The sequence below is a fragment of the Panthera leo genome, chromosome B3, assembly GCF_018350215.1.
Source record: "Panthera leo isolate Ple1 chromosome B3, P.leo_Ple1_pat1.1, whole genome shotgun sequence".
Lineage (NCBI taxonomy): Eukaryota > Metazoa > Chordata > Mammalia > Carnivora > Felidae > Panthera > Panthera leo.
Window position 1 is genome coordinate 40,504,436 of NC_056684.1, and position 25,812 is coordinate 40,530,247.

At 39.7% G+C, this 25,812-nt stretch overlaps 1 protein-coding gene across 3 annotated transcripts in view; it reads right to left on the bottom strand.

Moving 5' to 3' along the window:
• The window catches only part of ZNF609 (zinc finger protein 609), a 211,167-nt gene that overhangs the window by 179,729 nt on the left and 5,626 nt on the right, over positions 1 to 25,812 (bottom strand). For all 3 annotated transcript variants that reach the window (XM_042941723.1, XM_042941725.1, XM_042941722.1), the window contains exon 2: positions 3,952 to 4,825. In XM_042941723.1, coding sequence (XP_042797657.1) covers positions 3,952 to 4,698 — 747 coding nt within the window. In that variant the 5' untranslated portion in view covers positions 4,699 to 4,825. The remainder of the gene's footprint in view (positions 1 to 3,951; positions 4,826 to 25,812) is intronic.

A 25,812-nucleotide genomic window follows, 5' to 3' on the forward strand; every position in this document is an offset into this window, starting at 1 on the left:
GGCTTTGTCACTGACTACCTGTGAGAGCCTAGGCATGTCATATGACCTCCCTGGTCTTAGGTTCTTCCATAAAATGAGGAGACTGGACAAGATAATTTCCCTGTGGGCCCTCCTTGAATTACAACACCCAGATGGAAAACAGAGCTTCTGAAGAAAAAATAAATTAAGCTCAGGCTTTGTTGCATCTCTGTCCCACATAAATATCAACTTGTTTTTAATTTTTTCCATGAAGAAAAATGCTGGAGGGCATTTGGCTTCAGGAGGAAAGGCTGACTGCTATGCCATCAATAGCTGAGATTGAACAGCTAGTTGAAGGAGGAAGGCGTTAAGAGAGAAAGCCTTGGATCAGAAGGAATAAAAGAGACCTGACCTTGGTTGGGCAATGAGAGATTGCAACAGGAGAGAACTGAGCTGGAAGGCATAAACTAGGGCAGGAAAAACAAAACCAAGGGCAAAGGAAGATGCTCTTAGAACACAGGATGCGATAGCAAGCATGATCAGAGGGGGAAAGAGCAAAGAGCACACACTTAATGGTTTTTTTGTATCCTAAACTAATGAGAGTGGGGGGAGAGTGGTAATACATGTAACATTCTGAGAGTAGCAGAAGCTGAGACCCCAAACAAGGGGAAAGCACAGTGCAGACTGTTCCTACCTTGCAAGATCAAAAACAGCAGCCAAAGAGCCCAGGGGAGCTTCTGGTTGCAAACCTATAGATCCCCTAGCCATTAGAGCCTACTGGTTACTTCATATGATTTGAAAAAAATAAGGAGTCTCACCTTAAATTCCTGGTTTAAGCCCAGACTCTTTCACAAGAGTCTGTACTGCAGGACAGACTCAGCACAGATACATCACTGCCTTCTGTGGTTTATAAATTCTTTTCTTCTTGCCTGTCAGACTGGCAATGCAAGCACTAAGCTCTAAGCTTGGAACATTCAGGCAGGCACGCTTCCTCCTCCCTACCTCCCCTTCCATCCCTAACTTAACAATCTATCAATCAAACCAAAGGCAAGGGAACAGGCAAGAGCTGAAAGGCTCTTGTTTATTCCTCAACATTCCCTCCCCCATCTCTTCAGCTGGCAGGAAGTAGGAGCAGCAGTATTCAATAACAATTTAGGGCAGCAGCAGTCGCTAAGATCCATTTCTGGTCTCTCCTAGAACTCTGGGAAACATCACAGAAAGCCCTGCCAGAGAAAGGTGTGGTGGAGCTGAAGTGGGATGCCATGAAGGGAAATCCACATCCTTGGCTGACAGGTAATTCCCTCAGCCATAGCCTGAAATACCTACCTAGATGAGAAAGAAGGTCTTGAGGCAGATAATTTGAATACTCAAAGCTCCCTCATTAGCCAATGGGAGACATGTGACAATTCTATCCTATACCACAAACTCTATTTGTCTTCTGACACCAGTCAAGACACTTCCCAAATTTTGAGTTTTCTTTCTTCATGATAGTTCCCAGTTCAGAATATATAATTCCTAGATTATGTCAAAACATCTGTTTTGCTGTTTTAGTTCTGTTGGTTGTCCCCACATAGAAGGAACATTCCAAACCAATGAAGCCACAGGCAAGCCCGTATCTCAGACAGAAAATCTTAAAAGAAGTTTTCACAGATTCAACTTATAAGCTATAGGAGTAATCATCAAACAATGAGCCCCTATTATGCCCTAAACCCTGGAGTCCTTGTTTCTCAAAAGCTTTTCTGCTTTAAGACTCCTAGCCTTCTTTCCCCTTCAGTCTTTCCCTCCTCCCATTCCAGAAACACTCTCTCTCTGCACAGTGTTTTTATCTCCTAGCAACTTCCAAACATTTATTTAAATAATTATTTCAACAATCAAAAGGCTTTGGAAAGGCACCCCCCAGAACCAAACTGTTCAGAAGGGTTGAAGAACAGGGAAAGGAATTGAGAAACCAGGGTTTGGCTTACAGTAACATCAAACTGCACAGCAACTTTCTGCTTCTAAAAGTACTTCCCAGCAATTTTATCTTTCTTCCAAAAACCGAACCACAGTCTCTCTCCCTTTTCTCTCTCATTCCATTGCCCCATTTTCAGTCTCCTTGGGAGACAAGCCTTATATAGCACAGTTATATTATTAAAGGGCAAACCTCTCCGGCACCAAGGTGTTTTCTTAGCTGAATACATTGCATCTTTCAGCCCAATTATAATGTGAAGGGCAGCCACCCAACCGGTCTCTGGACATCTAAGAGAAAATAAGTTCCATTTGCTACTCTGTTGGAGACTACCATGGACATTTAGACTTAAAACTAACATGAAGCTCAGCATCATTAATCCTTTTACCTGTAGAGGACTACTGGGCCTACATGATTGTGACATGACTCAAAAGTTCTAAACCAAAAGGAAAATGAAGACCATTCTCAGAAGTGGCCACTTTTCAGCACAGGAAGAGCAATGATTATGAACATGGATATATGGCAAGAGTTTACTGCAGCCAGATGTAGGGAACAGTCTAATGGGCCTGGAACAGAAGCAAGAACTCCTGGTGCTCCTAGGCCTCTTTAAAACAGTATTATCCATCTGCCCCCCAGAGAAAATGGTAAATCACAGCCCGCACAGGACGAGCCATGCCAGTAGCCAGCTGGAACTTGACGCTTCTGAGGTGGACTATAGCATCTGTCACCTAAAAACAGGCAGCTTCTCTGGCAGCTGCCTCTGGTGAAATGGAATGAACCATTGTGTTATTAGTGGAAGAAAATTCACAGCCTTGTTACTAGGGAAGCCCAGATGTTGCTAAGAGCTACAGATGTGCCAGAGGCAAAGACCAAAATACCTAAGGCAAAGAAAGCAAAAGCTACCACTGGAATCCAGGCACTGAGAGGACAACACCACACAAACATACACATCCAGCCTCTATTTATTAACACTTACATATGGAAATAGGTATTCCCTGTTGCAGCTGATGTAATTACAGAGAAACCAATTTATGCCGCATCTGCTGGGATCAGCTGAAAGCACAGGGTGAGCAAACACAAAGCAGAAAAATCAAGAGCCAGTGAAGAGTTCATCACCAAGCCAGCCGCTTTGCAGGAAATTGTAAGCTGCTGAAGTTTAAAGCAGCCTGAGCTGACCCCAGACTCACACCTACTTGCTCCAGCCCCGCAAGCTCTATTTCCTGAGACATGAACTAAGATCATCTTCCCAGAGGAGGAAAGCCCCTCCTGGGGCTGTAAGCACCTGTCCTTCCAACTCAAGCAGAAGGTAAGGTATCATTACACTGTTTGGCAGCTATTAAACCACCTGGACACTTTGATTACCAGTAGATGAGGAAGATTCTTGGCCAAGAACCATACTCTTAGTGGCCAAAGAATCTCTTTCAAGGCCAAACATGCATAGCCACAACACCAACTCATAAGGCCTGATTAAGTACCTCTTAGTACAGTCAGTACTTGCTGCTCCCTTATTTACCTTCCGCTTTGCTCTTTGGTAGACACCAATAGAACACCTGGTAGATATCATGCCATGAAACTTATTTAACTTTTTTTCTTCCAGAAACCCAGCAGCACCATCTATCCCATTAAGAACAGCTCTCCACTGAAAGCCTATCATCAGCTTAGTAAGTTCATCAATAATTCTAAAGATGAAATACCAGTCAAGATGAGAAAACCACATACAGGCTGATGCTGGCCTCCAGCAACAAGTGTCTGAGGGTGATGGGACTAGGACAAGGTGGGAGTTTCTCCACTTGACTTAGAAGTCATACCAAGTAGCTGCCCCCAGCAATAGATATTCTCCAAAATGCCCAGGCCCGCTGTTAATGAATCTGTAGAGAATCCCCTAATTTGGAACAAAACCACATTATCATTACCAGCTGCTCTGACCTTGTAATTGGTCATTACCCACAAACTAATGAGCCTCCCACAGAGTGCACAAAGCATTTGGTGGTTAGTCCAGGGCAGTTCTGACTGGCAGTAGGCAGCCAGATCTGGCCACCTCTTACCTTTTCAGACTTGACTTTCTTTAGCGGGCGACACTCATTCTCCCCTTCCTCTGGCTCCGGTTTAGCTCCCAAAGGATTGAGCGCTGCCCCAGGCTCAATAGCTATACTCCCAAGTGGCTCCACAGCTCCTGTATCCACCCCTGCACTTCCATCATACTGACCACCCCGTCCTCCCAAGGGAACTGGCTGGAGGACCCCAGGATCCTTTTCTGAACAAGTCCCCACTCCTTCGCTTCTCTCCTTCTTGCTCTTAGATGAGCTGTTCTCCTTCTCCTTTTTGGAGCCGGCTACACTGCGGGATGCCTTAGCCGCCTTCTCTGAGCCCTTGGGAGCAATAGCAGCAACCAGGCTTCCTGCATTGGCACCATCTCCTGAGCGTCCCTGCACCTCTTTCTTGCTAGCTGCCCCCTCACTTGGAGTGAACAGGGAAGTCCCTGGAGTGGGCTTGCTAGTGTCTTTGCCACTCTTATTCCTTTTGGATTTTGATTTGCCTTCCTTCCCTTGAGGACCTGGCACTGGGGTCACAAACTTGATGTTGTCTGGCAGTGTGGCCACAGCATTGGGAGCCGGTATCCCCACCTCCTTTGAGCCTGACATTTCCAGTTTCTGCTGGTCCTTTTCCAGATCGGCGTCCAGGTCAATGATGAGATTCCCTACTCCAATGTCCCATTCATCCCCACTGTCGTATGTCTCAACCGGGTTTGCATCCACTCCTTTCCCTCCGGAGGCTCCACTGCTCAAGGACATCTTAGAGTCAACGTCCCACCTCAAGATTCAAGGCTCTTCCTTGCCCCCAGCTTTCCTATTTTCAGCTTCAGCTATGTTCTCAGACCTGCCACATTGGTCAGTACATGCCCAGTGGACAACATCATTGCTGGAAAAAGAAAATTTAAAGAGCTGTTAAAGGAAACAATACAGGCAAGGAGACAGCCTGAAATAAACTCCCACACAAAACAGACTGTTCCTAGGGGGCTATCACATCACAATGGACAAGACAAACAGGTTCAATTGTATTTCTAACCAAGTCACATTGGACCAGGGGAAAAGTTAATTCCCGCTCCATCTCCCTAGGGGAGAGTACAATATTTCCAATTGCCCAGAGATTCCGTGTTAAGTCTTAACTAGGAAACCTCTAGAGTTAGTTTCCCATTCCCCAGAGACTTCTTTCTACCACCACTGCCAGCTGGCAATCCTCCCTCAATCAATACAGGCCCTGGCACATAACAGATTCAAACTCTAGCACAACTTTACTCACACCCCCTTGGTCTTTGCTTCTTCTTAAATTATCAGAGACTCAGAACATGGACTTGCAAAGGCTGAATAAGCCTCTAGTAACAGGACCTGTCCTTACTAAACATAATATGGATTCCTTGTCATTTGACTTTTGGGGGGAAAACGTCTTATTATGATTAGGAGTGAAAGAAAAAAGCAAGCAGAACTAGGAAAAATACATTAGGATAGAAGACAAATATTGCAACTAGAGGAGACAATCCTCAGAGAGATGACTCAATCAACCCGCTTAATTTCAGTTAAATAAGCCTTACTGAACTCCAAATAGCATAATTCAGTGTGGCCTTTCCCACTTTTCACTAAAATGTCTATGAAGACACACACGAAAAAATTTTACCCTGACTCAACACTACTAAAACCCCTAACAGCAGAACGTGAAATAACTCTTCACATTTTTATATAAGACTGGTGGCACTGTATTGATAAATACCAAAGGCTTACCACATGAAACAGGGATTGGCTAAAAAAAAAGGCGGGGAGGGTAGAGAAGTCAATTTATAACTCTCCACTCTCCTGACTCATGAGACCTGGAAAGTGTACCAGCTAGAAAATCTAGAAGCCAACAGATACCATCCAGGTATTACTATGACAAAGAGTAAGAGTTCTGTTCTTGAAGGCAAAGCAAAATCCAACGGATAGCTTTCTACATCCATTTACAGAAGAAAGCTCCTAAGATAACAAAGAGCAAACCAGTGGTGGCACAATGAATCCTACAATGTGGATTTCCAACAGGTAAATGCTACAGATATGACAGAGGGACAAGACAAATTGTACTTTTTAACCTACTCTCTCAAGACAGTATCAAAGAACCAGGGTGCAGTTACAAGAGAAGACGTCATCCCAGGAAAGCAGAGCTATACCAAGTAAATGCCTCCTAGCAACTCGGGTTGAAAAGAGAAAGGTATGCACATTAATCTGTCATTTAGCTGTAGATCTGAGAAGAAAATACATCCTTTACCCAAGTAGAGAGAGAGTTTAGTACCAACAGGAACAACCATTGCTGGCATCAAGTCTACACAGATCTTACTTCATAACAGGAAGAGCAAAATGAGGGTGGGAGTGGAGGTGGAGTGGGGGAAGGCATGATGTAGGAACTATGAAAACATGACACCCACAAGGTAAAGGAAACAATCCCTGAAGAGTAAGAAAAGTGGTACCTCTGAAAACGTCTAGAATTCTAAAGAAATTTTTGTTAAAATGTTTAGAATTCTCAATACTATCTAAGAAATCTTGGCCTACAGTAAATACTAGTGTAGCACATCTTTGTTCATTCATTCAAAAAACTTGTATTTATTACCTTCTCTGTGCTAGTCTCTAAACTAGGTACTGGGGATACAACAGTGAATAAGTGAATAAGGCAGTGGAACATGGTACTGAAAATAATTCTATTATGAGGGGCAGCAAGGATTTCTAGAAAAGGGAATGCCAACTGAATCTGCACTATAGTGGATTATTAAAGCATAGTTCTTTCCAGCATCATAATTTATTACCTCTGCAATCTTTGCAATTGTGGCTAGGCTTAGAGCATAACACATTCACATTTACTTATGGCTTACCCACTTTCCTCCAGAGCTCTACTATCATCAGTCTGTAATTCAGCCATTAAAACAACCCCATGTTTGTTTAACCCTGGAAAAACAAAACTTTCAGAAGACTTTCCTTTAAAAAAAACACAAAACACAACCTTCTTCTAGAAAACAGGACTGTGATGAAAGAGAGACTCTAGGTAAAAGAATATAAAGTACATAAAAATGATAGTGCTCAGAGAGCTTGACAGTTCTCACTTTACTATACTGGCTGAGCTATCATATGGAGCAGGATAAATGAAGTATGTCAGTAAGGAAGAGATAGCATTAAGAAGAAAACAGGTGGGGCACCTGGGTGGCTCAGTCGGTTAAGCGGCCGACTTCGGCTCAGGTCAGGATCTCATGGTCTGTGAGTTCGAGCCCCGCGTCAGGCTCTGTGCTGACAGCTCAGAGCCTGGAGCCTGTTTCAGATTCTGTGTCTCCCTCTCCCTCTGACCCTCCCCTGCTCATGCTCTGTCTCTCTCTGTCTCAAAAATAAATAAATGTTTAAAAAAAAAAAAAAAAAGAAGAAAACAGGCAGAAATAAAAGGATATGAACTTAGACAAAAGGATACGACATTTTTAAAAAAAGAAAGATGCAAAAAACAAAAAATGAACTTCCTATTAAAATTCATACAGAAATCAAAAAAGCACAGACCTGAAACTGGGAAATGATTCAGTAAACTACAAGAAAACCTGAGATATTTTTCTAGAACACAAAGGAAAAGGCAGCAAAAAGAAAATGAGAAAAATTGAGAGAGATACACCATTTAATAACACTGAAAAGAAAACTGAGGAGATTAGAACTGGGAGGAAAACCACCCATCAAGACATAATAAATGAATAGTGTTTTGAGCTGAAAAAGATCCTGCATGCAGATTGAAAAGGTTTACTACTTTCTCAGCAAAATCAATTTAAAAAGCCAAACTTGCACACATTCTGGCCAAATTCTCCCAATTATAAAGGACAAAAATTGGGCCAAATTCAGACTGCTCTGCAATATTAAACGTTATAAAAGAATGAAAAAATCTACAGAATTTTGAAGAAAAAAGGCTGTTGGTCAAGTCTTACATGGAGTCAAGATGTTTGTCATGTATAAATGTAATAGATTTTCAGTCATGTAAGAACACATGTACATGTATATCTATCTTGTTAAAAAAAAAAAAAACTATCTAAAGCCCTAAAGTCAGTTCAGTAGCATAAATGTGAATAATTCTTGGAAACACAAATACCAATTAAATTTTGTAATCTGAAGAGTAAACTTGATATTAAAGATACTAAAAATTATTCCTGAGAAATATGAGGTAAAATCAATGCCTATAATAACGCAGAACCTAAAGTTCAGCCTTAACACTAGTAAGGGAAGACACTTCCTCAAATTCCTCTTGCCCCGATTCCATATGTCCTGGCAAACTGTTTTGTTTTTTCTAGTAAGCAAGATATATTGCAATTTTTTTTTTAAATGTGCTTCTTCTCAAAAAAGAGCTGGAGATGAAAATTTGAACATCTGGTGGCCTGTGCTCATTTCCAGGTTCTATATCTTAAGTGATATTCATTAAATAGAAGGGTGTCCAGAAGAGTATAATGAAAGACCAAGAAACCATTTTTTGTAAGAGCAAAGGTCTTATAAATTGGTATTCCTTAGTCTGGAAAGGAGAAAACGGGCGAGACAAGTTGGTAAGCTTCAAACTTAAGATGGTTGCAATGCAGAAGAGAGAAACTTATCCTCTGATGCTGACAGCAGAAACAGGACCAGTGAGTAGAAGTTACAGAATGACAGATGTTTAACTGAGGAAGAAATTCAATAACCTGAGATTTCCAACACTGGCCCACAATGCCATAATGAAGCCATATCTTTATCTCTGAAAGTACTGGGCAGAAAAAGCTTAATCCTCTGTCAACGAAATTACATAAAGAATTCCTCTATGTGTAGTAGAAAGTAGTCTGGACATGCCTAGACCCTTTTTCAAATCTACAGTTCTATTAATATATCTATCAAAAAGTGCTTTCCCTACTACAAAATTACCCAGAATTTCTGAATAAAGAGGATGCAAACAAAACATATCCTAAGGACTGATTTTAGTAGTTTTAATGTTGTTTGGAAAGCCACTGTCCTATTTTTGAGAGTGTTGAGTTTTCATAAGTACTACTTTTACTCAGGTGACTTTTCAGAAAATCCAGTTTTCCAAACCCAGCAGGCTTCACAGTAACTTTGGTGGTACCTTTCCAAAGATACACTGTAAAATTGCCAAGGATTCTTTAATCAGCCTGGCTGCAACAGCCAAACCACTTCCCATCTGCTCCCTACAGCATCCTGGCTTTAGACTGCTAATAATCAATTCTCTGACAGGTCACTGCAGAGATGTTTAACCCCAGGAGGCAGGGCAACTAACATGCTTGCTGGAAATGAAAAGCACTGACCTCTTGCTTCCATGGCAGTTAAAGTGAAGAATCAGGAGAACCAATACCTTACAGAGCCCACAAGGCACTTTGAACTTGCAAGAGCTTCTGCACATATTTTCCTCTCTCTCTTCTCCTTCTGCCTAATTGTACTCCACTTCCGTATTTAGGACCACAGTTCACCAGACTCTGGAATTACTTGACAGTACCATTTATTCTTTGTTCCTGCACCTGATCACCAACAACTCCTCTCTGTGCGAATATTGCTAAGGGACCAAGATAGGCCAGGACAATCACTCCCCATATCCTGTACCTATAACAACAGAAATTCAAATCCCACTTTCCTCTCTGGAATCCAATTCCTCTCTCAGACTCCCAGCCCACAGACTGGTTTGTAATCACATATTTTGGGTCATTAATTACTTTTTATTTATTTATTTTTCAGAGAGACAGCGAGAGAGACAAGGGGAGGAAGACAGGGAATCTAAAGCAGGCTCTGTGCTGTCAGTGCAAAGCCTGATGTGGGGCTCAAACCCACGAACAGTGAGATCATGACCTGAGCTGAAGCTGGACGCTCAACCGACTGAGCCATCCAGGAGCCACTGTTAATTACTTTTGAAATACACATGCCACGGATCACACCACTCTCCTACCTCAGGAATGAACAAGGCCTCTCTTCAAGATGGCTAAGAATGAAAAAGAGTCTTCATGTGAGGTCTGTGTCCCTGCCCAGAGGACATAAGCAGCAAGTGACCCTAAAGATGTCCAAACATAATAAGGACAATACTTCTCTTTCCACCCACAGAGAGCTCTGTATCCACCCTAGAGGACTATACGAAGACAGCATCTCTTTAACTGCCAACTACCCACAGATAATCTGGTTTAAGTAGCAAATCGTCCAATGATGTTCCAATGTAAATTTATCTGTCCTCTCCTCTTCTTATGGGTTTTAGATCAATCTTCTTATAGTCTTCGGCCTAAGTGACAGTTGTATATGAGTATATATAATCTGCTTGGGACCACAGAGGTCATACACATTTAAATGTGAGGGTGACCTGACTAGGTAGTTCCCTCCAAAAGCTGTCAGGACAAAGGGAAAACAAAAACAAAAACAAAACGCTACATTCAATTTTACAAAGATAGCATGATGTAGAAAAAAGAGCTCTGAATTTAGAATCAAGATATGATTTCTGGGTCACCTGGCTCAGTCAGAAGAGCATGAAACTCTTGATCTCCAGGTTGTGAGTTCAAGCCCCAGGTTGGGGGTAGAGATTACTAAAAAATAAATAAACTAAAAAAAAAGAGAGATGTGATTTCTAGACTCAAATTTCCAATGATCCTAGCCAAATTGCTTCATTAAATAATAATTTTTTTCATTTATAAAATGGAGGAAGTATCCATCATGGTTGTAAGCATATTATGAGCATACAAATTTGAAAAATATAAGACAACTCATATTTAAAAAAAAACTCAAAAGTATAAAATGACCCACATAATCTTTTTTGTTTAGAAGAATTTTTTGTAAGTTTATTTTGAGAGAGAGAAAGAGAGAGTGAGCACATACACACACACAGGGAAGGGGCAGAGAGAGAATCCCAAGCAGGCTCCACACTGTCAGTGCAGAGCCTGACACGGGGCTCAAACCCACGAACTGCAAGATCATGAACTAAGCCAAAATCAAGAGTCAGATGCTCAAATGACTAAGCCACCCAGGTGCTCCCACCCACATATTCTTATATGGTTCTAGGAACTTAAAGAGGACTGTTTTACAATTATACCTTGTACAGAGTATCAGGTATTTTTACAAATTGCAGGTAGCACTGATCTCAATCTAAGTTCTGTGAAAGAAAATGGCAATCCTTTTTTCTTCCATGAACTCAGCAGTCCCAACTTTTTTAAGGATACTCCTACCTTCAGGTGTAGTTCAAAACTACACTATAGTGACAGACAGACTCACTCTATCTTCCTTAAAAAATCCCTCAAGGCCTGGGGCACCTGGGTGGCTCAGTCGGTTGAGCATTTGACTTCAGCTCAGGTCATGATCTCATGGTTCGTGGGTTCAAGCCCCACATGGGGCTCTGTGCTGAACACTTGCTCAGAGCCTGGAGCCTGCTTCAGATTCTGTGTCTTGTTCTATCTGTCCACCCCCCCCCCCCCCGACCCCCGGCTCATGCTCTGTCTCACTTTGTCTCTCAAAAATCAATAAATGTAAAATTTAAAAAAATTTTTTTTTAATCCCTCAGGACCAAGGTACCCATCTTAAAGCTCAGTTTTAACATCCGGGCTATCTCTTTTACCACCTGTTCCAATCCACTAGGTTGTTGACCCCACTGATAGGACAGGACTTCAAATCTAGATTGTGTGAGATTCATGGGTTTGATGCCCCAGGGAAGGGTCAATAAGCCAATGGGATACAAAAATGCTGCTAGAAGAAAACCATATTATACCATCTTCCCTGAATTCCACACGCTACCCTGAAATCACTTTGGGCTTAGCCAGCCTCAGATGAGGCTAATACAACATGTAAACCATCCTCAGTGACTCTGAGCTTACCCAGCTGGAAGGAGAGGCATCTCCCTCTCCACCTGCTACACTTCATAGGCACTCACTAATCAACTGAATTTCCACCTAGGGCTCTAACGAGAAACAATCAACTTTCCTTTGGGTCTCTCCCTTAATTTATTACATTAATTACTGTAACAAAGGAACTGTGTCATCTCCTCAAGTACCGTAGCTCTCAGCTTATATCTCCAATGGGGGATCAGATAAAGAACAGACTAACAGTGCCAATTTGAGAAGATGGATCCAATTCAACAGGGCTCATCTGACCATGTGTCACCTAAGGACAAAAGAGTAAAAGGTATAGCGTCTCAGTCCCTGAGTGTTTTTATGCTGCATCTCATGGTTTTATGGTCCTCACAGGCTGCTATTCTCAGACAAAGATTATGAGGCTTGACCTGTTTCATCTCACATAAGCAAATGACACTTCCACCAAGACACAGCTATTCAACAGGGCTCAGGCTTAGAGCCTTGGTGTTTGTTGATACTGCTCTGTGCTAGCATACATCTCATAATAGGCTAAACTGTATACTGAACATGTAAATAATTCCATCACAACACTACAGGGATTCATTTAGTGGAACCAGTCCACAGAGAAAACCCTTACCAAGTGCTACGTGTAAGTAGACCAAGAAGCAAAGACCATTTAAAAAATAAAGCCCGATCATTCCCCTAATAATTGGAGGACTATATAGCCCTTTATAATTTAGTTCTAATCGCCAGAAATAAACTTTCTGTGCTAAAGAGAAAGAGGTCAAGTTCTCAGGGGAAAAAGTGAATAGTGGAGATAGCTAGGAATCAGATCTAAGAAATCAGCCCTCCACACAGAACTGCTGTGTGAAAACTTTTCTGTATCCCAATCATCTCATCTCTAAAATAGGTCATAATATGGGATGAGTTCATAGGCATGAGGGAAAGGAAATAACCCCAGTATTTTTCAGGAAATACAAGGAATTACCTTCACTTCTTATAGACCTCACCTCCCTTCCTAAATCTTACACAAGAACTACTATGCTATACTAACTCTAAAGAGCAAAGAAAACCTATCAAAAGGTAGCATCTACACTGTTAGCCATTGGGGGAGGCGGGGGGAAGTGGTGGAATCCACACGCACACCCTCAAGGCTATCTAAGCCAGGTCTATTCTACTTCTCCAGCCCTATCTCATAGTCACACTCTGTCTTCTGTACCACTCTCACCTTAGTGCCTTATAGCTTTTACCTGAAAGGCACTCCCTGTGCATGTCCTACCTCCCAATGTGTGTGATGATTTAATAATTGTTTTATCTACTAGACTGCAAGCACGCCAAGGGCAGGGGCTGTCTCTTGCTCACCATTGTATCCTAACAGCATTTGGTTCACAGCTGACCCTCAATTAAATATTTTGGTCAATAAATGAGGGAAGAACACTGCTTCCTCCTCAACAGGTGAGGTGCCCAGGCTGCCATTTCTCCTCTCTGTTCTTCCTTCAGTTTCATTTGTCACTAGTTATAAACTGTCTCAATTATCTGACAGTCTTCAAATGTACTTGTACAGAGTATGGATTCCTCTCTCTAGGATAAAGGATGCAGGTTCATTAAGAGTCCAGAGGTGTTATCAACATACTATTCAAAGAGCCCAAGTGTCCATCAACTGATGAATAAAGATGTGGTATATACATGCAATGGAATATTATTCACTCATCAAAAAGGATGAAATCTTGCTATTTTGCGATGTGGATGGAGCTAGAACGTATTATGCTAAGCAAAATAAGTCAATTAGAGAAAGACAAATACCATATGATTTCATTCATATGTGGAATTTAAGAACAAAATAGATGGGGTACCTGAGTTGCTTAGTCAGTTGAGCATCTGACTCTTGGTTTCAACTCATGATCTCATGGTTCGTGGGACTGAACCCCACATTGGGCTCTGAGCTGACAGCACACAGCCTACTTGGTATTCTCTCTCTCCCTCCTTCTCTCAAAATAAATAAAATTTTAGGGGCACATGGGTGGCTCATTAGGTTGAGTTCAACTCTTGATTTTGGCTTAGGTTACGATCTCAACAGTGGGTGGCTTCAAGCCCTGCATCAGGCTCTGTACTGACAGTGTTCAGCCTGCTTGGGATTCTTCCTCTCCCCTCTCTCTCTGCCCCTACCCTGCTTGCTGTCTCTCTCAAATAAAAAAATAAACTTAAAAAATTAAAAAAAAAAAAAAAAAAACTTAACAAAACAAAACCCATGAACATACAGGCCGGGGCAAGGGAGGGTGGAGAACAGAGGGAAACAAACCACAAGAGACTCTTAATGATAGAGAACAAACTTGCTTGACGGAATAAGATAGGTAGGAGATGGGCTAGATGGGTGATGGGTACTAAGGAAGGCACTTGTGATGAGCACTGGGTGTTGTATATAAGTCATGAATCACTGAATTCTACTCCAGAACCAATACTGCACTGTATGTTAACTAAAATTTAAATTAAAAAAAAAAGAGAGAGAGAGAGAGAGAGAGAGAGAAAGAGAGAAAGAGAGTCTAGGGGGATGGCTAGAAAACAAAAGTCTCCACATTTCTTAAAATACCTATGTGCTCCTGAGTATTCTCTTAACCTTCAAATAGTCTCATCCATACACAACACAGCTGCTTCCCAAAATAGGGCTGGTACACAGATCAGGTGTTCTGGACATAACCAACTCCTGAGAGTGCTCATTTATAAACTTAAATGTATGGTAAAATCTATCAGACTTAAACCACGAAGTTTTTACATTTTAAGCACTTATAAATCAAAGATGACAGAAGTCAGGAAAGTGGTCATGTCTGTGGGGGTGGTGGTTAATGGCTGGGAAGAAGCATGAAGAAATCTTGTGGGGCTGGAAATCTTCTCTATCTTGAACTAGATGGTGGTTATATGGCTGTACAAATATGTAAAAACTGAGTTGTACACTTAAGATTAGTGTACTTGATGCACTTTATTACATGCACATTATGTTAAAAAAAAAAAAAGTAAAATAGTAAATATCCATGAACAAGAGAGCTGCATTACTGGATCATGTTCCTGGTCCTAAAGCAGCATTTCATGCAATCATGGTAAAAAAGAATCATGGCATTGGGGTGCCTGAGTGGTTCAACTGGTTAAACGTCCGACTCTTGATTTCAGCTCAGGTCATCAGCTCTCGGTTGGTGGGATAAAGCCCTGCTCAGGCTAAGTGCTGACCACATGAAGCCTGCTTGGGATTCTCTCTCTCCTTCTTTCTCTGCCCCTTCCCTACTCCCTCTCTCTCTCTCAAAAATAAATAAACATTAAAAAACAAAAGGAATCATGGTATCAATCTTCATAGGCTAGGACATTTAAGGGTAACAGTAAGAAAAAGGAAAAGAAAGGAAGAAGCTAATTAAAGCATTTTCCTATGTTTCACTACATTGTGAGATTTACAGATCTGGTAAAGAATCTGAAAAAAAATAGTGATACAAACCAAAATAAATAAGGTAGTTAATGATACTGAGATCCTAGAAAAGACAAAAATTATACAAAAAAAACCATAATAGTAGTATACTAAATGGCTCAATAGTAAACAATATGTACACAACAAAATGAATAATGAATACTGATTTAACCAAAAATTGTGACCCAACTATACTAAGAGGATTTGAAGGAGAGAACAGTTGGAAAGTATATTATTACTTAGATACAGGAGTAAACCTAAGATAAAGACTAAAAAGTGTAAAGCTGTTGCCTGCTGGGAGTAAGACTTGGTAGAAAGGTATAAAAAGTGGATTACTGATTTTCATTAAAAGACATAGTACTACTTGATTTTCAATATATAGTTCATGGAAAGGCAAAAACAAAAAAGTATATTATTAATCTGATTAAAAAAACACATCCTGAAATAATTTTATAAAAAGGATATACTCCCCTAAAATCCCTGGGTTCACTTAATAGGTTATCATAAATGTATTAATCCAATAATTTATCAAAAATCTTATGGTAGGGGAGCCTGGGTAGCCCAGTCGGTTAAGTGTCTGACTCTTGATTTCGGCTCAGGTCATGATGTCACAGTTCATGAGTTCTGTCTCCCCCACTCTCTCTGCCCCTCTTCTCCTCACAAGCTCTCTCTCAACATAAATAAATGAATGGATGAATATTTTTTAAAATCTTGTAGGAGACAGGAGGAGGGGCAGCAGAAGTGAGGCAGGTGTGGTTATAAAAGGGCAAAGTGAGGGACCTTTGTGTTGACGGAACTGTTTTGTATCTTGACTGTGGTAATAGTAAAACTGCACAGAACTAAATATATACACTCATAAATGGGTACAAGTAAAAGTGAAGAAATTCGAAGTGGGTGGATTGTATCAATGTCAATACCTGGTTGTGATATTGTACTATATAGTTTTGCAAAATACGACCATTGGGGAAACTCGGTAAAAGGGTACGAGGGATCCCTCTGTATTATTCTTACAACTGAAGTAGACTCTACAATTATCTCAAAATAAAAAGTTTAATTAAGAAATCATTGAAACAAAAAAATCAAACACAAAAACTTTCTTGACCTTATTTTTATTTTTAATTTCTACTTTTAAGTATTTTATTTATTTACTGTTGATAAGAATACCCATAATTAAGCTAAATTTATTTCTGACTTGAAAGAGTGCTCTCTATCCAATACAGGATCTTAAGAACTGGTAAGTAAGTCTGTATGTTCTTCTCATCACTTGATAGGATTTGGTAATCTAGTGTTTTTAAAAGACGAAGTTTCTTTTGATATGTCTTGATTAAAGCTTTTACCTCTTTTGGTCAACAGCTCTGGATATATTTCTCAGGGATAAGCAGAACAGACAGTTATCACAAACATAAACAAACCTTGGTTTTGCTGAGGGAAATTTATTTTTACTTTACTGAGTTCTGATTTTCTTCCTAAAGATGCCCACCATTTCCCTGGCAGCACACTGAGCTAGTTTTTCTAGGAACAGCTGACCAAGATTCCTAGTCTTCTTTGGGGCTACAAGAGCTAGCTTGAAGTTATTAACTCATGCTAAGAAAGGGGTCCAGACTTTCTACCTGTTCTTAAATGTAACACTTGTCTACATTAAAACTCATCTTCTATTTTTCATCCCCCCAACACACCCAAGATATTCCTGATGTTTATAATCTATACAATTTGGGAGCCCATCTGAAAGAGCTTAATGTCATGGGAAAATTTGAATATGTCACTTATGTAAAACATTCATTAAAAGGTCAAATAAGATGAGTGTTATTGCTTCAACTCTTCTACCTAGAAGAACTCATCAGTATGGTTCCTGGATGTAATGTTACGAGGAACCAGCACAGTACAATGGAAAAAACAAAGCAAAACAAAACTAGGAAAGAGGCAGAAAAGCTCAATCCTACTCCTTACTCTCCCTTAGATGTGTAACCATCTCAGGCAAGTCACTGCACTTATTTGAGCCTCAGTTGTTTCACCTGTAAAAAGCTGAGATAATTAATATACCATACAAAGTGTAATACTCTCAGTAGAAACTGGGACTGCCCCCTAACAGTAAACTCCTTGATATTCCATAGCAAGATGAATCTTTACTTGAAACAGAACCAAAAGAACAACAACAAAAAACAAAAGACTAAAAGTTGCCTCTTAATTAACAGTTGAAGTCAGGTTTGTGCTAACTTACAAAAGCCCAGTTTTTAGAGCTTTTGAGGTTTAGAAACTGCAGAGAAGGAACCATGGACCTATAAAAGTATTCACTGTCAGAAAGTCAGTTTGCTAATGCACAACAAAACATTTTCTCCCATTCCATAACTAAAGTTTTTAAATAGCCTTGGCCTAACTTTAAAGTCTTTTCAAAGTAAACAACGTCCACTGGTAACAACTCTGTCCCCACACAACTGTTAATGATTTGTCATATGCGTCTTATGTAAACTAACCTATTACCTTAGCCCCAATAAGTTATATGAATAGTACCAAGTCAACTCAATCTTCAATTTATATTTTATCAATTTCCCAATATAGTTTTTAGTCTCTCCACCTCCAAAGCCTTCTTATGGACAAAATTACATTTGAACAATCTACACCAGTCCCTTAGCGTAGTAACCATGACACTTATAAATTGAAGTAATATATTTTCACTAAGAGATTCATATTTTATCCTTGAATTCTTTCTAAAATCTTGGGTAGATGCACTTGATCTGATCAAGTATATTGATTTGGTCAAGAAAAGCCTAGGGAGCTGGAAAAAAATGTGTTGGAAATACTAAATAAATGTTCACATTTTCTTTATATTTTTCTATACTTTTCATGCTTTGAAAAAGATTAATTCATGTTCTAATCAGAAAAAAAAAGTTAAGCATCTATCATCATCTTACCTAGAAACTTTAATCTGCTTGGGTGGAGGAGAAAAACAGAGTGGAAATTCTCTAATGTTTTCATCCCTGAATGGATCCTTCACACCATAATCAAGTACTCTTACCACTTTTCTAGCAGCCTTTCCATTTTTAACATGTCCTCTTAAAAAAATAAACAAACAGGAAACTTACCATTAGCTGTGCAAAGAGGCTTACTGAATTCATCCTTTTTTTTTTTTTTCTTTTACCTAATTTCTAAGTGGCATTCACCCATTATCACTTTGTGGGATTCTTTGGCCTTGATTGAAAATGTTTCTTATTTCTTCTCTCCACAGCCTCTAAGACTATGCCAAATCACCATCTGTTTTGTATGGTCCTTTTGATCCCTAGCTTTCTTTTAACGTGGACTTCTAATATAATGATTTTTAAGCATTTAAGCTGCCAGTGGGTTATTTGCTTTCTAAAATCTTTCTTTCTGGGGCGCCTGGGTGGCTCAGTCAGTTAAGCATCCGACTCTTGATTTTAGCTCAGGTCACGATCTCATGGTTCAGGAGTTCCAGCCTCACATTGGGCTCTGCACAGACAGTGTTGGAGCCTGCTTGGGATTTTCTCTCTCCCTCTCTCTGTCCCTTCCCTGCCCATGCACTCTCTCTCAAAATAAATAAACATTTAAAAATTTCAAAAAAAGAGAAAGCTTTAAGGGGTGCCTGGGTGGCTCAGTTAAGTATCCAACTTCGGCTCAGGTCATGGTCTTGTGGTTTGTGAGTTGGAGCCCCGTGTCTGGCTCTATGCTGACAGCTCAGAACCTGGAACCCGCTTCAGAGTCCGTGTCTCCCCCTCTCCCTGCCCCTCCCCAACTTGTACTCTGTGTCTCTCTTTCAAAAATAAAAAATAAATTTAAAAAATGAAATCTTTCTTTCTACTTTTCTTAATGTACATACTTGATCATAGCTCAATTTAACACTGAATCCCCATGTGATAGATTTTGTTCTCCTCTCCCTGAAGAATGCTGAGCTTAATCAATATATGATTACTATTTTTTGTTTGGTTGAGAATTAGATGAGCCAACTTAATTTCCTGGCCTGGTAAAATGAGTGCACACAGTCCATCACAGGAGTGGTGCTCGGTACGCAAGGGCTAGTACAGTTAATTCTTGAGGCTTCTCAGTTGGCTGGGAGGAAAAGAGCCAAGATATGATTACTGTTAAATAGTGTTGACCTACAGAAACCTTTACCAATTCTTGTTTGCTCCTCAAAGTAACATGCAGTTTCTTTCTTCGCTTTGTAGGTTCTAAAACTGCCAACTGAAGAAGTAGTTTCTCTACCTCAAAACCACATTTTGCATTTGCTCCCAATGAGGTATTTAATCAATCTATGTATAAATAAACTCCATTATTTTTATTATCTGGTCTAATTTTACAGCTTCTTTAATCTCCTTTAATAGTTTCAATTCAGTCATATTAAGAATATGACATTCTTATTTAAGCTAGGATTTCAATCCTTATAAAAATGTAATACCTTGCTGTCCCTATCGTTGCCATCAAGTGCAGAGCCTAGCAGCACATTTCAACGATTAGCCTCCTTCTATCAAGTACCTGAGATATGAATTAAATTATTGTATCATTATTTTGCCTACCAAGAAAGAAGGAAAAAAATTTATATAGGGATGACAAATGGCACTAATCGTGTTTAAGTCAGTAACACTTTTAAATAAATCTAATGCTTCAGATCACATATTCAGGTAAAACATATTACAGATCTGTGGCTGGAAGAAAATGTCACTCCACCATTGTGTCACCTACCCCAACTTGACCTTGTTAAAACTGAATTTCTTTCTTATAGAAAGGCTCAAGAGAAACAATATTGCCAAACACTGCCCTGCACTTCTCCCTCTGTCAGATAGTGTTATGAAATTCACACTGCCAGGATTTCTAACTCTGCTAGGATTGGAAGGGCCAACTAATACAAACCACAGAAACATAACTACTAAAAAAACCAGTTTTCACCAGCAACCTAAGCTATGTTAAGGTATTTTTAACTAGCAAAGCAATACAACTTGGTCAATTAAATGGAGATCCTTTCAACCACTAAAGAAAAAAACAACATACTTGAATTAACAACTGCCAGCCTTTAAGTTCACAATATCAGTATTGTATTATTGTATCATTTAATACATGTAGTGAAAAATATATGATTTCAAGTTTGAGAAACAGCAAATTCAGAGAAAAGCTATGTGAAATGTGCTTAGGAGTCCACCTAACATTAGAACCATCTGCCCAAAGGTAACAGATTCTTCTTAGCATGGCCCTGAGTTCATTAAGAACCTTTATTCTAAAATTATATATCAAAGAGAGCACATTTTATGGAATAGCAAACAGGTCTCCATGTGCACTGCAACTGCACAAGCTTATGTATAAATAACTAAAAATAGCGTTCAGGTACCATGCACCTCAGCTATCTCAAATAGCAATATAGTATAACCAGCTGAGAGCTTGATGTCCACAAGCTGCGTTCTATATAACCCAAGGATAGAAATAAGACATTCCATTTCTTGTATATTAGGTAGGAATTCTAGCTTCCAGCCAATTATCAAAGTGGCAGTCTGACCTAAGGCATTTCTGTTTCCTATCAGCTTTGTGTAAGCAAAGGAAAGACGTAACAGGAAAAATAATAAAATAGAAGGGGTAAGAAAGGACAAGAAAGGGAATTATAAGAAAATTTACAATACACAAGTCAAACAAGAGAGCATCTTCATCCTCAGGCTAATGCATTAGGTATTGAGACAGAACACAGTTAACAATGTGGTGAGAGGAAGTCAAAATACCACAAACCTGAAAATTCAATTTTTAAGCTGGGAGCAGAGTGCACGCTCCTTGAAAGCTTATTTTGCTGAGGCCTCACAAGAAAGGTCATGATATTGGGCTTTTTCCCTTGAGAAAGGAGATGACTCAGAGGCCTACCTCACCCATTACTCTAGGCATCCAAGACCCAGTCAGCAGAAGGGTAAATCCCACCCCTCAGGGAAGTGGCTACAGGGCTCCAGTTCTACCCCTGGTGTCTTCCAGACATGACTGACTGCAATTTTCACCATGATTAACTTCCAGGAATGCCAGCCAGAGGAGCAGCCAGGAGAAAAGAACATAAAGAGTAGCTGTTTTCCCCTCTATGTCAGCTGGACTCTTTGGAACAATTGCAGACACTGCCTCTCTCTTTCTGCGGGGCAGAACAGCATTCAACAACCTCAGCGAAGTGCCTAACAACCAGTAACACACCAGCACCACACTTCTCAAAGACCATCTTACTTAAAGCTATAGCACTCCCAACCTCTCTCACCTTACACTAGGAATCCAATAAATATTTATGGAATGAGAGAAATAAATAAGAAAAACTAAAATAGACCTCCCAGAGGTCAACAACAGCCAGAGGGCCCAACAGTACCTATATTCCCTCTACCAGAACCAATCTGGTTCCCAGGTCTGACCTACACTGCTTCCACCTGCATGTACTACTCCTTCCCCTCCCCAAAGTCTTCCATCAGCTAGGATGTATGGAACCACAGTATTGCTGCAGGAAGTAAAAGCAACAAATGCTCGTCCTTGAGTCTGAAGGATTTCTGAAAGCTTTCATAGTCTGCCTTGTTCCTAGGTTATTCAGTTTAGGATAAAATGCGTTGAATGAAAGTCACCTTAGCGTAAAAGGAGGCCTGAAAAAAAAACAACTACAAGAAGTTTCTGTTTTCAAAAATCAAATTCCAATTCAATTCAGCAAGCATTAATTAAGCATGAAGTTATATTCAAAGCATTGGGCTAGACAGAATCCATGAGGAACAGAGGAGACAGAGGTGTTTTAGGCAGCTAAGAATGAGGGAGGAAAAAAATATATTCACAAATAACTATAATTAAAGACAATGTGTGATAAAGTACTGTAACAAAAATCCTAGCAAAGAGTTTGGGAGATACAGAGGAAGATGAAATCAATTCTGGAGATAATTGGGTGGGAAGAAAAGCATTAAGAAAGGCTTCAGGAAGGAGATGAAATTTTTGAGCAGGTTGAAGAAGGGTCTGATTTGGAGTTGAATGCTTTGGACCTGGGAAGGTCATTCCAACAGAAAAGAAAAGAAAAAAAGTAACAGGGTGTTGAGAATGAAAAACACAAAGTAAGCTGAAAGAATAGCTGTGAACAGAGTAAGAAATAAATGAAATAAGGGTGAGAAAGGCCAAGGTTCGTCAGATTATAAAGGATGTGGAGTTCTGGCCTATGTAGGCAACAAGGAGCCATTAAAGGTTTTTCAGCAAGAAGTGAAATGATAAAGACTATATAGGGGCACCTGGGTGGCTCAGTCGGTTGAGCGTCCGACTTCGACTCACATAACAATCTCGTGGTCCGTGAGTTCGAACCCCGCGTCGGACTCTGGGCTGATGGCTCGGAGGCTGGAGCCTGCTTCCGATTCTGTGTCTCCCTCTCTCTCTGCCCCTCCCCCGTTCATGCTCTGTCTCTCTCTGTCTCAAAAATAAATAAAAGTTAAAAAAGATTTTTTTTTTAATTTAAAAAAATTAAAAAATTAAAAAAAAAAAAGATTATATAAATCTACACTGGGGGGATGCCTGGCTGGCTCAGTTGGTAAAGCATGTGACTCTTGATCTCAGGGTTGTGAGCTGGAGCACCACGCTGGGTACAGAGTTTATTTAAAAATAAAATCTAAAAAAACAAACAAACCAAACAACTGGGACACCTGGCTGGCTCAGTTGGGAGAAGCATGTGACTCTTGATTTTGGGGTTGTAAGTTGGAGCCCCACATTGGGTGCAGAGATTACTGAAAATATACATATTAAACTGAAAAAAAAAAAAAAACCAACTACACTGGGGTTCCTTATTATATACTCTTCTAGAACCAAAATCTTTCCATTCAGAGCACTTTAGTTCATAATCATACTTTTATCAGTTGATTGTTGGTCAGAGACCATGTCTGGCTTGACAGTTAAGTGAATAAATAAAAAATTATAATAATCTTGCAGCAGTCTGTACTATAGAATACAGAAAGAGGCAATAACCATGAGGTTACTGCAATAACATACAGATGAAGGCCTGAACTAGGTCAGGTGAAAAAGCAAAGCTAAATAAATGGCAAGATATCTAGAATAATCCAAATTTAGTGAATGATTAGATGAGATAGCCAGGAAGAAAAAGAACTAAATAGGAGTTCAAAATTTTGTGTCATGGCAACTGGAAGAAGTGTAATGCTTAGGAGAAAAAAGGGTAGGCAGAAATCAAAGACTGGAGGTACTTTTGAAAGCAGATGTCACATAGAAAAAGCTTTCCTTCTTCCTTATATACTTTTCAGATTTATATACTCTATAAGCTGCACAATTTCATTTCTCTTCCTATAGTTCCATTTCTGACATCACTCTTTAAGACTGCTCTAGGAGCATCAGTTCCAAAACAAAGATAAATGCTGAGTTTGACATCAACGCTCAGAATTTATAACTGAAATTTACAAAGTACATTCTTAAACATCCACTTCTGCTCACATAAATGAAAGTTCATCCCAACAAACTCCTCCACCTAGGAGTGTTGCTACAAACATTGCTGATAACATGCCAAAAGCCCACTAGCTGTACTTTGTACACAGAATAGAGCAAACACCGCTTTCATCCCCTACAGACTGAACTACAGCCTAAGAAACTACAGGTACAAGTATGCAATGCAGTACCAATCATGCAATGTTGCCTAACTGCCAGGATCTGGATTTCATTCATGGTATAGTTTCATTTCCAAGGGTTGCATGGTGTATACTTTGGCCACTTTCCAATTCAATAACCTATGTGTCACCTGACACTTAAAAAACAAAACAAAACAAAACAAAACCCATCTACAAAAACCACTTACATTTCTAATATTAACCTTTCTAAAATCTCATATTCAAGTGGAGCACTTCTGAAAATAACCTTTACATTACCTAAAAATTAGTAATATGCTAAAGATGGCAGGTAACAAAGCAAAGCACTCCCAAGACTTTTTGTGAGTCCAAAACAAATAACAGTTCCACCCACCAAATTTTTCTATTACAGACTGATGGATGTTTTAAGTGCAAATTTAAAAACAGTGAATGCTTCTTCCAATGTTCAAAGGTAGATTAAACATGTAATGTTGTTATATTAACAAAGAAAGAAAGAAAAGACTAAAAGACCACCATCTTCTTAACTCTCAATAGCTGCTATTGTCCCAAATCCATGAATTAACTAGGAAATGCTGATAAAAATCCTAACTTGGAGAATTAACTTGGTTATGCAATTTTATTCCTTTACACTGCTTGAAAGCAAAGATTTCTTAATATTACTGTCAATTCCAAAGTTCCCACAATCACCTACCAGCTTTCAATCCCTCAGTCCCTCAGGGTATTTCAGGGATCTTCCTTGTTAGTCATAGTTCAACAAATGTCATTAATTTAGCATTTTTGGCATGAAAAATCACATCATTTTATTTTCCAAACAAAACACAGTGCACAACCATATTTAATCCCAAGAAGTTAATTCAAAGCAAGTTTTCTAGTGAGTGGTCAAAAATGGAAAAGTACCCAACCCACCTCCACAATGAGTCTCATTTGGCTCAATCGAGCCAATCTGGCTCTTTGGCTCAAAGATTTCAGATATAAGAGATTTAAAAATCTTAGATTGCTGACTTAACACATAAAATTACTTTCTTGATATCTAGGCAAATCCTATGAGGTGCAATTTCCTTCCCACAAGCTGAGGTTCTTTTTCTACAGCTTTCTGATTCCTACATCTATGGCTTGAGCAGACTAGAAAAAAATACATTTGACAAGCTGGTGAACCTGCAGAATTAAAGTATAAGACACTCTAAAAGAAGATGGCCTATTAAAAAACGCACACCATATGCTTTACAAACATATCAAAGAGGAGTGAGGGTCAAGCCCCAGGGAACTAAGGCTGTACTCATTAGCCTTTCTGTATACTGACTATATTTTTGACACAGTAAAAGAACTGCTCTTATGTCAAGCAATTTGTCCTGTTCTTCCATCACAATCTTAGTACCATAAAATTCTACAGCTAAATGGAACCTTAAGAGATGATCTTGTTTAATTTACTCATTTCACAAATAAAGCCCGTGAAAACAGTGGAGTGACTAGCACAAGGTCACACAGCTAGTCAGAAGCAAAATAGTGATGAGAACTGGGGTTGTATGACACCATACCCTACGCTTTGAAAAGCTGTATTAGCAAAGAAAACGTAACACTCTTAAATCAGACAATAACTCCACTGTAACTATAACTAACCCACAAAAAATAAAATTCATCCACGTAAGGAGAAAAAGGGTTAGAACAGAAAGTACCCTGAATTAAACAGAAAGCAGCAGTTATTTGTTGATACAGTACAGGGGTTTCTTATTAAGGGCATACACAACCTTGCACATATTTTCTAAACCATTTTATTAATTACTACTTGCTAGCATGTATGTCCTGTGCTTCTCTTTAATGTATCTCCTTAAGACAATGCCACATGGTCCTAGTGGCAATGGTTTGAAAAATGAGAACTTCTGGTACAGATAACTGGTGGCACGAAAGGAACCCATAAGTGTGGTACCAACAATCAAAAAGGACAGAAGTTGGAGGGGGTAGAGATATTGCTGGGAGCAAGTAATCCTGAAAACGGTGTAAGAATAAAAATCCGAGAGAGCAAAGTCTGGCCATAATGACCAGAGAGCACAATAAAAAGAAGGCAGTT